General features: G+C 41.0%; 1 protein-coding gene across 5 annotated transcripts in view; it reads right to left on the bottom strand.

The window, feature by feature from the left end:
* The window catches only part of MTUS1 (microtubule associated scaffold protein 1), a 172172-nt gene that overhangs the window by 72902 nt on the left and 81345 nt on the right, over window positions 1-17925 (bottom strand). For 2 of the 5 annotated variants that reach the window (XM_043559960.1, XM_043559969.1), the window contains exon 4: window positions 8979-9140. The exons of 2 other annotated variants lie outside the window; for them this stretch is intronic. In XM_043559960.1, coding sequence (XP_043415895.1) covers window positions 8979-9140 — 162 coding nt within the window. One more of the 5 variants, XM_043559995.1, reaches the window with a different exon arrangement.

Genomic DNA, 17925 nt, shown 5'->3' with positions numbered 1-17925 from the left:
TACATCTTTCCTCTCTACTTACAGAGGAATTCTCTCAGGAAAAAAAAAAGGGGGGGGGCCTGGGTGGCTCAGTGGGTTAAGTGTCCGACTTCAGCTCAGGTCATGATCTTACACTCCGTGAGCTCAAGCCCCGCGTCGGGCTTTGTGCTTGACAGCTCAGAGCCCAGAGCCCGCTTCGGATTCTGTGACTCCTTCTCTCTCTGCCCCTCTGCCTCTCGTGCTCTCTCTCTCAAAAATAAATAAACATTAAAAAAACAACCAAAAAATTGTTTCCAGGCACTAAAAGAATGACTAGACCGAGAACTCTTGGAGACACTATGATGCTAACTTATGTTGTTTAGGCTGTGGTCTAATTCTGGGTCCACTACCACAGTTCACGAGGCCAAGGGGGCTGCCACAGAATTAGACCTACAACATTTCCCAGGGAATGTGTCGGGGTAAAAGGTAGAGGGAAAAATTACATGAGCAAATACTATGCTTTTGGTGTAATGTGCCCATGAATCCTTGGAAAGAGCACCTTCCATTTTGCTGTGGTCTCTAATTTTGCCTCTGGTTCTTCATTGGGACACTAAAGGTAAAAGGCAAACTTAGCACATCAAGGAACAGTGACACTTCAGAATAAAGAATACAACTTTAAAAAATAACGGTGATACTTTACAACTTGGTTTTCCATCAGAATCGCCATTTGAAAGCATGGGCAAACAATGATAACAAAGACTTAAATAGATGCCTTGCTGAGTCTTATTTCTGCTTTTGCCCAGTAATGACTAAAGCTCTTTAGCATCAAAAAATAAGTATCAAAACAAACACTAAGTATCTTTCACAGTTGCTTAAGGGGTCTTCCAAAATGGTGCAAGTCCTCTTCTCATTTATGGCTTCCCCTTGGATTATAAAGGGAAACCAAATCCTCTATAGAATCCTTAAGATTTGTATTTGTACTTGGGGCAGGGAAAGGGCAGAAGAAAAAGAAAGGAACGTGGCTTGATTCCTGCCCTGTGAACTCCAAGTGAGAATGTATTTTCACATTATATGTTCACTCACAATATACTTGATCCATAATGAAGTCCCGTGAAATAGTGTTCTTCTGCTAATGCTACACGAGTGGACTTTGTGGTTACTTTAGGAATATAACATCATTACCATTATTTATTGCAGTGTTTTGGGCAGGGGAGTCTATGTTTTAACAGTGTCAAAAACCTCACAGTAAAAGTGTGAAGAATAGTACCAGCATGTACAGATACAGACAAATAAAAAATGGTTTCAAATCTCATTAAGTGGTTTTTTAAAAAAAAATAAAGGAATCAACAGTAATGAGCTGTGGTGGGGGGCGGGGGGGGGATGCAGAAATCAGTGTTTCCTTAAAACACCATTCTAAATCCACACGTCTCCACAATTGAGTCATCTCTAAAAAAGTGCACTGTCCAGAAGCTTAGCTCCCATAAGGATTTTTAACAGTGCTATTTCACTTTCCCTAGGAGATTAATTACCATGTTACACAGCACTCAAGAATATAAACCCAGCACTTTGTCATTTTCTCTCCACATCCAAGAAAAAAACCAACCAAACAAACAAACATGCTTGCAAAGTTTTCCGGTCCTCTTTTCCCATAAAAGTTAATCTTTTTATCCTGGTCCCCTTGCTAACCATACAAACCACTGGCATTTTTATATCACCACAGCCTTACCAGGCCAGAGCGGCAATCTACAGGTGCATTCATTCACTGTCTGGTTCTCAAACTTCATTTCCCTGCCATTGGATTTTTTGTTTGTTTCTTAACTGACGTGCAACCCCTAGTCCTGGGCATCCAGTTCTGCTCTAACACTCAACACCTAATCATAAATTTCTTTATTACCAACCTGGATTCCTTTCTTCACCCTACATTAGAAAAGGGTCAGATTCTACCTTATTTACGACTATGTTATAAATTTGAAGACAGACACTTTTCACTAGGCTAAATTATCCCAACTCCTACAACAGTGTTTATAGATGTCACAACTAAACCCATAAAGACACGCTGTTATTCCTCCCTGATGTATGTCAAGTCATGCTACAATGAGCCATCTGTTCATTCTTCCTGTGTCCATATAACATTTCCAATATTAGGTCGAATCAACACAGAGTCTTCCCTCCTACTGAGAGGTTTCTGTCAATTTCCTATCCTTCTTTTCACTTCTCTTTCCCCAGAACCTAAAGACTTGGTCTTTCTGAATCTGAAAATTACAAGGAGCTAATGTAAATAACAATACTGAAGATACTGCTATTATAAAATTCAACATAACTTTTTTAAAGGACGTGGGACAGAATTTCATAGTCTTAACATAAGCAAAATCTCATAGAGCATATCTTTTAGATTTTCACATAAAATGGATACTGGCCTTCAATTAGCATTTCAGTTTTTGCTAGATCAAAATCCCAGAAGGAAGTAAATGACGTTATTGAACTCTTGACCATGTATTGTAACAATTTGATTTCAGCCTTACTTTTCTTTTTTTTTTTTTTTTTTAACGTTTATTTATTTTTGAGACAGAGAGAGACAGAGCATGGACGGGAGAGGGGCAGAGAGAGAGGGAGACACAGAATCGGAAACAGGCTCCAGGCTCTGAGCCATCAGCCCAGAGCCCGATGCGGGGCTTGAACTCATGGACCGCGAGATCGTGACCTGGCTGAAGTCGGACGCTTAACCGACTGCGCCACCCAGGCGCCCCTCAGCCTTACTTTTCTTGAAACATTTTTAAAATTATAGTCGGCAGAAAAAATAAGTTATCTATTCAGCTTGTGAAAAGTTGAGTTTAATTTACAGACCCAATAGAAAATCGTATGATCCTAGATTTATTCATACTTTTCGTTTCTAAGCTTTAAACACAAAGACTTTCAGTTTCCAAAAAACAGACTAAAAGGATTTCTCACTAAAGCACAAGATGAATTTCTCATGAGGCACAATAGTCCTGTCCCTTGGCTCCCTGTCACACACAGACAGGAGGTGTTGTCCTGGAAACAAAGCGCCAGTCTTCAGGCTCAGCATAAACACCAGGTCTAGCACCAGATCTATCATCAACTTTCTAACATGGGAGGGTCAAAATTCTATAGGATACAATTTCTGAGTTTGACTAGGTACAGTCATTTACGAACATACACTTACACACACACACACACACACACACTCTTTCTGATGATCTATATACACATGGCCCGCCTTCGCTTTTTCCCGGTTCAGTAATAGCAGACACAAGCTGGGCTGGGCTGCACACACTTTTATGACCAACAATTACACATCTTTCAATTCCCTAAATACTCTCCAGCTGGTGCGTTGCTTTCTAGTAAACCCCAACTTGAAGGATGTACTTGTCTATGAGGCATGATGTCCTAAAAGTATTTCTCCTGTCCTCTATTTTCAGTTCCTAACAAGGAAGCTGGTTGGGTAGCATGAAGGTATCTCCGTTTTCCCCTGTCCAGAGCTATCACACCCAAATGATAAACACTTGGTGGCAAAAGTTCCAAAATATTAGTATCATAGTTTCAAGTAACGGAAGAGAATCTATGATAACCGAGTTCTGGTCCTGACTCGGCCACTGCCTTGCCTGCCTCCTTTCATCTCTCTATGTATAATGAGTGGGTTTGAGAATCAAGTTTGGAAATAGTACATATATGCCCTCACAGGACCCTCACTAAATAAACATGGTACTCAGTACCTGTGAGATAACAGAAAATATATATTGGGTCTCTGCCCCCAATTCCTCGCACAGATCTCCTGACATCCTTATAATTTCTTAGGTGACAAGGAGTATCTTTTGTTCTAATGAGGTGACTCTGTGCGGGTTGCTGGATGGGGGCTGGTCACTAGCAAGGCCAGGTCATGATTAGAATCTTAGAATATTCGGTCCCTGCCCTTCATTTTCTTAAGAAGGGAAAAGCACTAAAAATCCACTTAATGACCAATCATGCCTATGACATGAAGTCTCCATAAAAGTCCCCAACTATGGAGTTGGGAGAGCTTGAGTTGGTGGACACACGCAGCAGCTGGGAGAATAGCAGCCTCGAAAGGGGATACGCGTTCCTCACCCTTCTCATGTACCTTGCCCTACACATCAATCCCACCCAAATGTTCGTCTGCATTCTTTGTTATATCCTTTTATAGTAAATTGGCGAATGTAAGTAAATGCTTACTTGAGTTCTGTGAGCTGCTCTAGCCAATTTATCAGACCCAAGACAGGAGTCGTTGACACCTCCCAAGTACACCCGGGTAGTGAGCAGCACAGGTGACAACCCGGACTTACAGGTGGCATCTCCAAGGGGGAGGACGGCCTTGCAAAACTGAGCCCTTAACATGTGGAATCTGAGGCTGTCTCAGGTAGACAGGGTCAGGACTTTGCAGACGACCCACCTGGCGTCTCGGGGAATTGCTTGTTGTGGTAAAAACTGCTACAGGTCTAGTTGGAGGAAATGAAATGTTGTGAGTGGGGGAGCAATGTGAGAGTCAAGGAGACACATAGGAGGCAGGACTGGCTTTTCCCTCCGCAGGAGGGAAGGACTGTAGGTTTTTCTATTATAGTCCTACTGAAGCCACAGTCATCCTCAGAATTCTCTTCTACATGGTGCTGCAGGGGCCACGACCTCTCAGTGACAGTCTGTCCAGTCAATACATGACATCACACGGTTGCCCAGCTCCCAGCAGCTCTAATAACAACTTAGAATTGCCCTTGTTCTGTGGTGATCCTTGGTCCTAGCAGCCTCAATTATGCCAGAATGATAGATTCTCTGGAATCCTTAGTTTCATTTCCTCATGATCAAAATGGGATTCAAATGGAATAAATGAGAGTAAGAGAGGTAACAGAGTCTCAAGAGAAAGTGAAGAGATTCTCAGAGAAATCTGGACAGAAGATCTTATTTTTCTTATCCCAGAAGGGCTTTTCACTGTTCCAGACTTACTTGCAAACCAAAATTTCGTACTACATTCTGGCATCTGGTTAACATCAGTTTTTGGTTTTGTTTACTGAATTATGTATACGCACAGAGCCAACATTCTGCTTCTTTCTTGAATATTTTTGTCAGTCTGTCTAACGCTACCCACTATGCCAGACCATCTGCCCACCTGGCTTGAAGTCAAGGCGCTACCGAAGTCTACGCTTTCAGATTCCAAAAGCCAAGTTACTCAACTGTGTAATAACAAGAATGTCTCATATATACCCCAGAAAAACACTGAAAGAATGAAAACAAAATTAATGCCTGTCTAGATAATAGTATTTGCTTATTACATAGTCCATTCAGATGTGCGTAAGTATTAAAACTATAATACAGGACTGCCTCCAACCCTTCCTCACCTGCAACAGACGTCACTAGTCAGACACAAACTTTGGCTCTGAACCCAGATGCAGACTCAAACCCTTTCAACACGCTATTCCAGATACATCTGACCCAATGACCAGTGTTGGCGGGTGAGACAATACTCCTTTGCCCTCGGACTGTGGGTAAATAAGAGGAATTCTTCGATCAACTTGATCATTTCAACAACTCAAACACCCACCTTCCAGTCTATTAGACACCATCTTACTATAGTGAAGAAAATCCCAGTGGAAGAAACATTTGTTGCTGCAAAGGTTCTGAAGATGATGCGGCACTGCCCTCCCATGCATCAGGTGAGAATCCTGGGGCTAGGAAGGTAAAAGATCATCCAGCTTCGCGCGAGTAAGGAAAACTAGGAGGAGACTGAGGTAAACGCCCTTTTCTATGTCTCAGCTGAGTCAGGGCTGGCCATGCAGGTGAAAAGTCAAGAATACTCTGTTTCTTTAGCTACCTTCCTGTTCTACTTCTAAAAGAGTACCAACAGCTTTGGTGTGCATCTCTTACATTTCCCACCTTACCATCTGTCTCTCAAAAATACACATTTTTTTTTTTTGTGGCCAACCCGGAAGAAGGAAGCCGTTGGATTTCACACTCGCTAAAGGAGCAAAATTATATGCTCTCTAAAGACTTCCTTCTACACTTACACAATGGCCCTCAAACCTTCAACTCTATTCAAGACCTACAATAGGTATTCTTATCCAATGATCTTAACAACTGGATTTTAGCGGAGTCTGAAAGAGCTTGTATTTAAACTCTACAAATGAGCATATTTGGTACAGAAACCGTTGTGCAATATTTCGGGCTAATATCACTTTTAAATTTTCTGTGCTTAGAAGGACACACAGAAAGAACCAGCTAAAACCTCCAAGTAAGAGAAATGTATTAGCTTATCATAGCTTGATTTAGTCATTTGTTTTATAACTCAATGTTATTTCTAAAGGATAACAAACTACCAAGAACCAGCTGCTAATTTTATAAGAGCACTATGCAATCTCCGAAGTTCTTAAGTGATACCACTAACAGAATCATATCACAAAGAAACGAGCAGACAAAGCAAGAACACATTCTTTAAAGGGGTTTAAATGCTTAACCCAGTATGAATCAAAACATTGATCAAAAGATTAAATTCTCACATGACCCATTATTATCAGAAACAGAAAATTTTCAGTCCAAAATGATTTTTTCACAGGCCTTTAAAGGGCACACATCTTTAATATCTTTGCATATAATATGAGAAAAAAAATAATCAAAGATATAATGTTTTCATTCTAGGAAAATGTTTTCCTGTATTCATACAACTCTAAGCTACATACACAAAACTATTTGTTATTTAATCACAAATAAAGCCAAACTGTCTTTAATAATAAGGTCATTTCATGTGCCCAGAATGTCAACAATGCCACTGAATTAGATTAACAGTCTGAAAACACAGAAAATAGATAACACAACCGTTTCTACTTACAACCATTCACAGATTAAACATAAACATGCCGAAGACAGGTTACTATTAACAAATCACAAGGTGCAAAAATAACAATCAGGAGATGCTAAATCAATTTATTGAATACAACTTAAGCATGCTTACAAAGAGAAGAATCAAACCAGAAATCGTCGACCTACTTCTTTTCCCAGTAAGCGTGGCTAACAAAGGAACTATACAAAGGCTGTAGGATCCCAGGACCAGCAATGTCAGTAAGGTAGCATCATAGTGCCTCTCTGAACCAGCCGGTGGGGTGAGTGTAGAATTGATAAATATTTTTGAAGAAATCTCCGTCTCTGTACAACTGCGAAATCCTCCTGGTACAGTCATTTAAAAAGATCAAAGCAATCTTAAGCAGGAACCGCAGCCATGTTCACTCTCCTACCCCTCATGCTGGCTCTTACTGAATTAGAACGCAGGGGGGGAAATCCGTAAGCTCCGAGGCACGACACAAAACAGATTAAACCGCCTAGCAAATCAAACTAAGAAAGACTCATTGATCTGAATGCTTAATCTGCAACGGGGACGCATCGCCACTAGACAGGCTCTGTGGGTACATGGCAAACTCCTTTGTGCCGGGACAAAAAGGAACGGACAAAAGCATTTTACAACCTCCTTCGGAGAGTCGGCCACAGTACTGAAAGAGTGGCCAAGTCAACATGGCTGTCAATGGCAAACGCTGGACGGCGGCACGACAGGACGCGTCTGCTTCCGAGGGGCACAAATTCCACTGCTGCCGGCCCTCCGGGGGCACGCTGAAGAGTCTGCTCTGGCAGGCTGCTTGGAAAGGTCACACTGCCCACAGAGAAAGCTGCAAGCCAAGCACCTGAAGACAATACACGCGTGAATTACCTTTTCAAATGCAGAGAGAATCACTGGTTCCACGCAAACCCTTCCTCTTTCTTCTACGCCAGAGCTTTAAAAGCGAAACACTAAGCAGATACTACTGCTTTTTCATTTTTTAAGGAACACGTTTTAATAGCCCCGGCGTGGTCGCACACAGACACTTACTATCATGCGAGACAAGCCGGTGCTGCTAAGTGACCTCTCAGAAATGCGCTCATTAATTCGGCGCCTTCTCCTCCACGCATTCACATTCTGAGTCCTGTCACGAGCTGGCCGAGGGCCCTTGGACCAGCGGCAACCTCTCTGAGCCTCAACTACCTCATGTATACAATCGGGGTGGTGGCACAACTTATTTAAGAAAAAATAAAAAAAAAACAAAGAGAGAACGCATGGGAACCGTATAACCGTGCCCCACGCAGAAGGTTCAGGAACTAGGACTCCACTCTGTCCTTGAAGCAGAGGGAGCTGCCCTCCTCCCCACCTCGCACGAAATCACCCTATTACCTCTGGTATTCTAGTTGTCCGGGTTAACTATTCTCTTCAACTACCTTCTAGAGAAGGACCATTTCTTTCGCATTCCGTATCCCTTGCTGCATCTATTGTGGTGCCCGTGCACAGCAGACACTGCACAATTGTTCAAAGTAATAAATCCGCGCATTATTTTGTAAGGAAATTTAAAAGAGAGCAAACAAATACCAAGACCAAGTACATCCTTCGAATGAAAAAGAGGGCTCAATTGATTCACCCATTTTATACACGGAGAAAAGAATTCACCCTGACTGACAACTTGAGAAATATTCTGAGTTTACATTACTTAAAATTAGGCTTGAAGTTACACCCGTCATAGTTCATGGACGCTAGTATGCGAAATACAAGATTATAAAACATACATCTGCAAAATCCAGTCTTTTACAAAGAAATCAAACAAGTTCTCCTTATTCTGATTTCCAGTTGAGTTCCAACAGCCCTTATATCGCTTTCATTCCTTAAACCGAAAAACACTACTGCTTCAGATGATACACTTTAGCATCCCCCTTGCAAAAAAAAAAAAAACAAAAAAAAAAACAACAAAAAAACCGGGTGGCTTCAACACAAATATTTCAGTGTTTCATAGCATGTGCATCAGAAAAGAAGGTCATTTAAAGAATTTGCTCTTCCTGCCAAACTTTTCGAGAAGTTCCAAACGAGAAGCAGTATTGACATTTCCTCTCAATTGCAGGATCAAAATTCTGATAATTATTTGTAGCATGTTAGTTTTTCCTGGTGACTATGGTTTCAACGACCCGTGAAGTCTGGTGTCAAACCAACTTACAGTTACTGCTGTAAGTGCTCAGATCACTGTGGGTGCTGGCAACAGAGGACGCGCTTCCTGTCCCCCTCCGCGCAGAACTTTTCAAAGAGGCTTTGGATTTAGGAAGTGGTCTACGCAAATTCACCCAAGACGGCTGTGCTTTTTTTAAGGATGTAGGTTTTCCTTGGGATTAAAAAAAAACAAAAAGAGTTTCTACTACTATTCATCTTGACAGGTTTTTTTAAAATAATTTTTTTTTTTTTTTTTTTTTTTTTTGAGAGAGAGAGACAGAGTGTGAATGGGGCAAGGGGAGGGGCAGAGAGAAGAGACACAGAATCTGAAACAGGCTCCAGGCTCTGGGCCGTCAGCACAGAACCCAATGTGAGGCTCGAACTCACGGGCTGTGAGATCTTGACCTGAGCCAAAGTCAGGCGCTTAACCGACTGAGCCATCCAGGCACCCCCAAAGACTTAAGCTTATAAACTTAAATTCCCGTACTAATTACTGGGTTAAAACACAAACCTAATATTCAGAATCATGAAATCTTCCCATAGACTTGACTTTTTATTTTTATTAATTTAGAGGCGATGATGAGGCCATCGGGACCTGTGAAGGGTAGCTCTAACTATATAACCTGAAGTAATTAACGCGGGTCTTCTGTGGAGACCCACCTAAAGAGCCATGTGACTCGTGAGCTTTTGGCAACGTTGAAATCAAAGCTATGACCTCCGCCCATTCCACTGATTAGAAATTAAACAAATTCACCCATTCACACACTAGGCTACTGTATTAAAAAACAGATGAAAATTTAAAAACCAAAACACAAAGAAAACTTCAACATGAGGACGGAAAAAATTTATTTAAAAAATGCCTAATGCTTACCACCAGGGGGTGCTCTATTATTCTTTTCTTCATCTCCATTTTTACTGCTTATTTGCCAAACTTAAGGGGTCTTCACTCCAAACTTCTCTTTCTTTCAGCAAAAGTGTTTCCACTTATGAATGAAATATGTATGCTTCATATTCTCTGGCATATATGAGACCACACTATCCTGATATTCATACCTGCTACCGGTTTATGGGCATTTCCTAAGTTCAATCTTTACAACTCTCATCAAACCCACCTCTCAGTCTTCTTCATTTAACCGTTGCCTGTATGGATGGATCCCAGGTTCCCACCTGCAGCCTATCCTCTTCCTAAATTCCAATGCCACTTGCATTTTAAATTCCTTACTGAATGTTCCAATCTGGACATTTAGATACCCTCCTCCCTACGTAGGCTAACTGTAACTTCCATTTTCCTTTTTCCCAGGCTCAAATATTGGGATTGTTCTTTTTTCCCCAGATCCCCATATAATCTAGCATGAAGACTCTCAATGCTAGTAATATTACATAACAAAAACATGCAGAGCTGAAAAAGACCTTACGTAAAAACGGCCATGTCATGTATTCCTAACAGCACCACAGTGAATGAGACAGTATGTCTGGGAAATAATGCCCACTGCTTTATTGCTCGTTAAGATTTTATTTTCATAGAGAAAAAGGAGATCTGTCATTTAAAGTCACTCACATTAAAGCCCTCCTATCTCCAGCTTCAGCCTTGCACTTATTAACCGTAAAAATCAACATGTCACTTATTTTATTAGCAAAAGATGAGTTTATTCGGGAATAGCAGAGAATTGCAATTTCAGACCTGCAAGCTACGGCCAAGCCACAAGGAAGTCTGTGGAACATAGGAGAGGCATGCTCTCCTATAGAGGACAGTGAGAATTTGGTAAGGCCGTCATAAATGAGAAGTTCCATGGAGTTAACTGGGAGCTGGGAGTAGAGTGGCTTCTCACTCGCTGAGTTCTGACTGGCCCTCATTGGCTGGGCTGTTGCTGTGGGGAGAGGAGAGGGAGCTTTCCTTCCTCCAGCTGAGATAATGAAGTAGTATCCACTTGCAAGTTTAGTCTCTTTTGCTGGGATTGCTGCTGAAAAAGTGGTGGTGAGTCATGAGAGCTCCCCCTGCTGAGCCTCCTGATTCCATGTTAGCCAGGTTTCCCATTACTAATCTTCACACACTATTCTTTTACATTTGTTGTGTCCTCTGCTACAATTAATGTAGTTTTCTCTCCGTCACCAGGATCTACTTTTTTTTTCTTTTTACATAGTGTGCGTGAGTGCATGAGCAGGGAAGAGGGGGCAGAAATAGAGGAGGGGGAGGAGAGAGAGAGGGAGAGAGAGAGAGACTATCTTAAACAGGCTCTGTGTTCAGCACAGAGCCGGATGCGGGGTTTGATCCCACAGACCCAGGGTCATGACCTGAGCCAAAACCAAGAGTCAGGTGCTCAAATGACTGAGCCACACAGGGGCTCCACTGGGAGGTACTATTCTAATTCATGAGGCACATCACTTCTTTTCAAAGAGGTCTTCTTCCTCTCAGTCCAAATCCTACAAATCCTCACTGCCTCCCTCCTATTTTGCTGTAACAGCTGTACAGGTTCCTAAAGTCCTGTCCTTCTGTCCTTCCCAACTCCATCCTGTTGAACTCCTGAACACGAAAAGAGGTCATAATCAAATCTACAATTTGTGACTCCTCATTACCTATAGGATGACCTTATTTTTAATTCTCTTAATAAAGACCTATATGGCAGTCTTAAGGTTTCCAACAAACTCGTCCCCCATTGTGCTTTGCCATGCCCCCATCTCTGTACCTACACACACACACACACACACACACACACACACACACACACACACTTTTACTTCTCCAGGCCTTTTTACTCTCTTCTTCTGTTTATGTCCATCGTGGTGAACGAAATAGCCTCCTTTCCTTTGTAGTCCTCTATCTTGCCTGGTGACTACAAAGTTGACCTTTAAATCCTTGCCACTCAGACACCAAATCACAACCTCCATTTTACAAAGATGTGTTAAAATACACAAATGTATGACAAGCGCTGTTGACAGTCGGAGCTTTGTAAAGCCTTTCCTTCCAGGTCACCGTCCTGTTTGTGCCATGGGCCACATCTTCCGTTACCATACCGACATCGCCTTCCGCCCCAGGATCTGTTTCAGTAGGGCTCTCAGACTACTCTCCAAGGTCCCTGAGAACAGGAACGGTACCTGATCCCTCCCTCAGGACCTAGCAACGTGTCTAGCATGGAGCGCAATTTAATAAATATTTGCTGAATGAATTTTTATTTGGGGGACAAGATTAAGGTGTGGGAAATAAGGAGAGGTTGGTGGAAGGGGGAAAACTTCCAGCTGTAAGAAGAATGAGGACAGGGGATCTAACGTACGGTGGTGACTCTAGTGGGGAACACTGAATTGTATCATTGGAATTTGCTAACAGTAGAACTGCAATGTCCTCACCAAAAAAAGAGAAATATCTGACACGAGGGATATGTTAATTAACTCCATACCGAAAATCCTTCTACAATGTTTATCAAATCAAATCACCACAACGTACAATTTTAAGAGCTTACAAGTTTACTTGTCGATTATAACTCAATCAAGCTGGAAAAAAATAAATGTAGAATTGTACTGACCAGAATAGTAGCTACCAAACTTTTTTCAGGGGTGCTTGGGTGGCTCAGTTGGTTAAGGGTCCTACTCTTGATCTCAGTTCAGGTTATGATCTCACAACCAGTCATGAGATGGGCATACAGCCTGCTTAAGATTCTCTCTTTCCTACTCCCCCTCCCCTGCACATGGTCTCTCAAAAAAAAAAAAATGTCAAAGGCCAAGAGTAAATTTTGATCATGCCTTCTCTCGTCTACACTAAAACATTAAACACTTAATTTTTACCAGTTTATTTGTCCTTTGTATATATTAACAGATTCTTCAGTCTGTTAACTATATAAAAGGAAACATTTTTATAGTCCTTATAATAATTAGCAAGTTATAGATATTCAAACATTCATGTGATTTTTAAATTTACATTTACCTACCAGTTTTACTTGCCTCTGGAGGTACAGAAAGAACAGATTTTTAGAATATGAATTTACTAAATCACAGCACAAACATTTGATGAGTCCTCCTCCTCATCACAAACAATGAGCAAGGTTGAGCAAGGGACAGATGAAAATTTCTGGGCTCCAGTCACAGTGCAGTCCAGGCTCAACAGGTTTGGAAAATCAACTTGTTTTTCAGAAAAGATGTTTCATAGCATTGTTTCTGACAGCATCCTAAGTTCACAGACATTTTTCAGCATGGCTCAGAATTACTACAGACCTGTACCCTTTCTGATTCCAACACGCAGCCTGGCACCAGAAGCAAGTTTCCCCAGCTAGTCTGTGATTCCCATGACCTGTCCTATCCCATTCACGAGGCTCATGGTCCCTTCTACCTAGCCTCACCCACTCCGCCTAATGACAACCTGCAACCCTAGCAAAGGTCTTGCCCATTCTACCCTTAGTCTGTCTAATGGGCATTAAGGGTCCTGGAACAAAGCCTCCTTTACCAAAGGATTAGCCCTTCAGAACTCATAATCATCCTAACAGAGCATTGCCGTTACTGTTCCCAGTTCACAGATGAAAATACTACTTGGGTAGTCAAATGGCTTACTCGGTCACATTTAAGCAGCGACAGTGAGGCCTGGAAGGCAGGTAACTTACCACCAGCCCAGGGTTCCCTCTACCATGTCACAGAACACAAGCATCATGGTTAAAGAAAGAAGCACCAGGCTGGAGGTCAGATTGAGCTCCTTCTTCTAGGAGGGGGCTCCCCAAGTACAATGGTAACAAAGTGGGGATAAAACAAAGGTATTTAACTATTTCACCAATGGTCCTAATGTTTATCTTAAGAGCAAAGTTGATCTAAAGTATCTGTAATTGGACTTCTTAAAAAGAAGCAGTAACACACACACACACACACACACACACACACACACACATCATAACCAATATTAAAGGGAAGACATGGAAATATTGGGCTGAGAGACTAACCTGAGCACCAAATTCTTGAATAATGAAATCCTTACAGGACTGCTCTTTAGTTCCACGAGGTGGTATTTACCCATTCACTGCACAGCATCTAACTTATCTCAGTTGTAAATCATAAAGATTTAAGGTCTACCTACAGACATATTACTGACCTCCATGGTTTATTTTAAACTCACACTGTTAGCACAATCTTACATAGAGATGACAGATTTCTTTTGACCTTGTAATTACTACCATCTTTTGGCTAGGGGAAACATGGAGGGAATAGCATTTGCACTTAGCCTTAGTAACACAGAGCGTCTATTGGATTTGAAATATAGCTTCATCAACAAGCAGTTTACTTAGATACCCACCTTGGAAAATCTGATTAAATGTACTGTATTTAACAACAGAACATCATTAAGCAATGCCTTGTAAAACTAATAATCCAATAGAATGATTTATTAAGTGAAAAAAAAACATTAATAATACCCTATTTTTAAGCTTATACTAACCTACATATTGAAAAATTCCAGAATTTTATGAGACTATTATAAAATATATAGCACAGTGGGATAGAGGGGAAAAAGAAGGAAAGAGGCAGAAATGGGCAGTTTTCCCTACATACTTTATATGCTTATTGTTACTTCAGGCGAATTTTTTTACGATAAGCATATTTTATCATAAAAACTAGTATTATTAAAGTCAGTGGAGCCAAATATTTAACCAGACAAAAGATGCTCAAAACATACAGAAACCAAGGAAAGATAAATTGGATCAACCATTAAAGAAAGTAGATTCTAATCATTTTGATTCCTGTGTCTCTGCAAGCAATAGGTATTCTTTAAATCTTTTAAATTTACTAAGAAAAAAACAACAAAGCAATCAATGGCTTAGTTGATGCTTTTATAAGGCTGTGATGAAAACACAGAACTGTGGTACTGGAAACTTCTTCATGATACCATAATGGTGTGTTCCTAGGACTGGAAATTAATACCAAAGAATAAACTCCTGAATGGTACTCCTTTGTTCTGACACTTATATTAAGTGACTCATGTCCAGGAGAAAGCTCCCAGGGCATTCACAGGTATGCAGTGTAATCTCTCAGCTCCAATCTGACTTCCTCTGTTCCCTAAGGAAAGGCCTGAGAAAGAAGGTGGGTCCCACACTACTCGCAAAACACCTTCAAAGTAATGAGAGCAGTTTCCCAGGCCACAGAAACATCTACCCGTCAAAGCAAGCTCTCCTCTCTGAACTCTCAGCCAGACTAGAATGAATTCAGCTTTAGTGTGTTTTTCACTAGATTATTCAGCATGGAAAAAAAAATGTCTTGCTGTTCACTACATTTGATGAAATTTAAAGGTTCTGAAGATGTCTCAATGAGTTGACAAAAAAACAAAAAGCAAAGCTTAACTACTATATTACCTATATTAGAAGACACAGATCATCTTAATAAAAATCTGGACAGTGGATTCACAGGAGAGGTTGTGTTACTCAACTATTTACTTGCCCACATACTGAGGTAACTGCAAAGTAAGGTGATCGCAGAGCACACATGTACAGGGTGATAGAAACACTTGACAGCTTACTATGGAAGTTACCACCAGATTTTTATTTTTTTTTAACATTCATTCATTTTTGAGAGACAGAGTATAAGTGGGGAAGAGGCAGAGAGAAAGGGGGACACAGAATCCGAAGCAGGCTTCAGGCTCTGAGCTGTCAGCACAGAGCATGATGTGGGGCCCAAACTCAAGGACCACAAGATGATGACCTGAGCCGAAGTCAGATGCTTAACTGACTGAGCCACCCAGGCAACCCAGATGTTTTAAGTAGTAATTAGGAATATTAGAAAATACATTGTATGTCATTAAAATTTTCCTAATAGGATTGTGGTTTGCTTGGCTTACTAGGTGCACAGACATCATGGGGAAGAAAAAGAAAATGAGGCTGGAGAGATGGACAGTTTACTGTTAAGGATGGCATTACATGCCAGGCTAAGAGCTTTAGAGACCTCATCTATTACGGGTGGGGTTTGGTGGGAAGTGGGGGCAGGGGGGTGGGCTACTGCAGCTTCTTGGCATTTGACCTGGAATTTGATCAAGTGGTGGCAGCTGCATAACCACCTAGCAGGATGAGTTTGAAATCAGAGCACTTAGGAAGCTAGTGCACTTGTCAGTGCTAGAGGACGTGGGAAGTTTCATGAGACAATGACACAACTATGGAGGTCATTCCGGAAAATACAAACTACCCATTAATATATATAGCTTAAAATATAAATTATTGTATTTTATAAAACACAATAGACATCAATAAAGGCAGGCTCATTAACTACTAGTCAGGGAGAGAAAACGCCAAAGAAAGAGACATAGTTAAAATACAAAACATGAGAATATGTCTATAGCTATAATTATAACTCGGGTTCTTTTAGCACAACTACACAGAGAAAGTGATCTTTGCATTAATTATCTACGGTAGCTGGGAATTATTACAAAATTAGAGCAAGTCTACTCAAAGGGATAAAAAAATAAGTTATGGGAGAAATAAATTCTACTCAAATCTGTGTCTGCAGGTTCGTTTTAACTGAACCCATAAGGACCAAATTTTCCCATCAATATGAATGTAGATGTTAACGTACTGCAATAGACCTTTCTCCAAAGAAAATATATAATGGTCACAACAACACATGAAAAGGTGCTCAACATCATTAGTCATCAGAGACATGCAAATCAAAACCACAATGAGACACATCACACCTATTAGAACCGTTATTATAAAAACAAAACAGAAAACAACAAGCGGTGGCTATGATGTGAAGAAATTGGAATCCCGTGCGTTGCTGGTAGAAAAGTAAAATGGCATGGCTGCTGTGGAAAATGGTCTGGCTGTTCCCCCCGAATTAAAAATGTAACTGGCATTCGGGGCACCCACCCAAAATAAATGAAAGGAGGATGTTCGAGAGGTCTTCATACACCCATGTCCAGAAAGTTACTCATAATAAACAAAAGGTAGAAGCAGCCCAAGGTATCCATTGGCAGATGAATGGATAAAATGTGGCCATACTATGAAGTATTATTCAGTCTTGAGAAGGAAAGAAATTCTGACACAGGCTCCAACATGGATGAAACATGAAGATGTTATACCAAGTGCAATAAGCCACTCACAAAAGTACAAACACTGCATGATTCCTCTTAGCTAGAGGAATCAGACTCCAAGAGGTACCTAGAATAGTCAAATTCCAAGACAGACACCAGCATGGTGGTCCCCATTCTGGGGGATGGACAGAGGTGGTTAGTGTTTCATGGATAAAGAGGTTCAGCTGGGGAAGGTAAAAAGTTCTGGAGACAGGATAGTGTAATTATCGTACAACCAAGTGAACTGATTTAATGCCACTGAACCACACACTTAAAAATGGTTCAAATGGTAAATTGAATGTAACATACTTTATCACAAAAAAAGTGAAAGGAAGGTGTGCTACTGGTTACTCTAAGATATTAGAAAATAGAAAAATAGTCTATTATTGGCATAAAACTATATTTACAGATGAATAAACTGGTGTATAAACCCCAGAAAAATAACAATTCAGAATAGGAGGGAGAGATTTTTCAGAGAAGTTAAAGCATTTCTTTGTGGTGTTAAAACAACTGGCCTTAAAAGAATTAAAATCTGAAAAGCTGCATGTATGATGTAGGGGTTAAACGTTGACAATCCAGAGCCAGACTGCTTAGGGTTTGAGCCCAGCTCCAGGACATGCTGGCTGTGAACAGGTTACTTAACCTCTCTGAGCTTGGATTTCTCATATTAACAGGGGTACTTACTTCATAGATTCTTTTAAAGGTTAAATAAGTTTTTATTTTTATTTATTTCTTTTTCCATGTTTATTTCTTCTGAGAGAGAGAGAGTGCGTGCACGGGATGGGCAGAGACAGAGAGAGAATCCCAAGCAGGTTTCACACTGTCAGGCAAGGCCCTGACGTGGGGCTCAAACTCATGAACCATGAGCTCATGACCTGAGCCGAAATCAAGAGTCGGACACTTAACCGACTGAGCCACCCAGGCGCCTTGTAAG

This window comes from Prionailurus bengalensis, chromosome B1 (genome assembly GCF_016509475.1).
Source record: "Prionailurus bengalensis isolate Pbe53 chromosome B1, Fcat_Pben_1.1_paternal_pri, whole genome shotgun sequence".
Lineage (NCBI taxonomy): Eukaryota > Metazoa > Chordata > Mammalia > Carnivora > Felidae > Prionailurus > Prionailurus bengalensis.
This window is presented reverse-complemented; position numbering and strand designations above follow the sequence as displayed.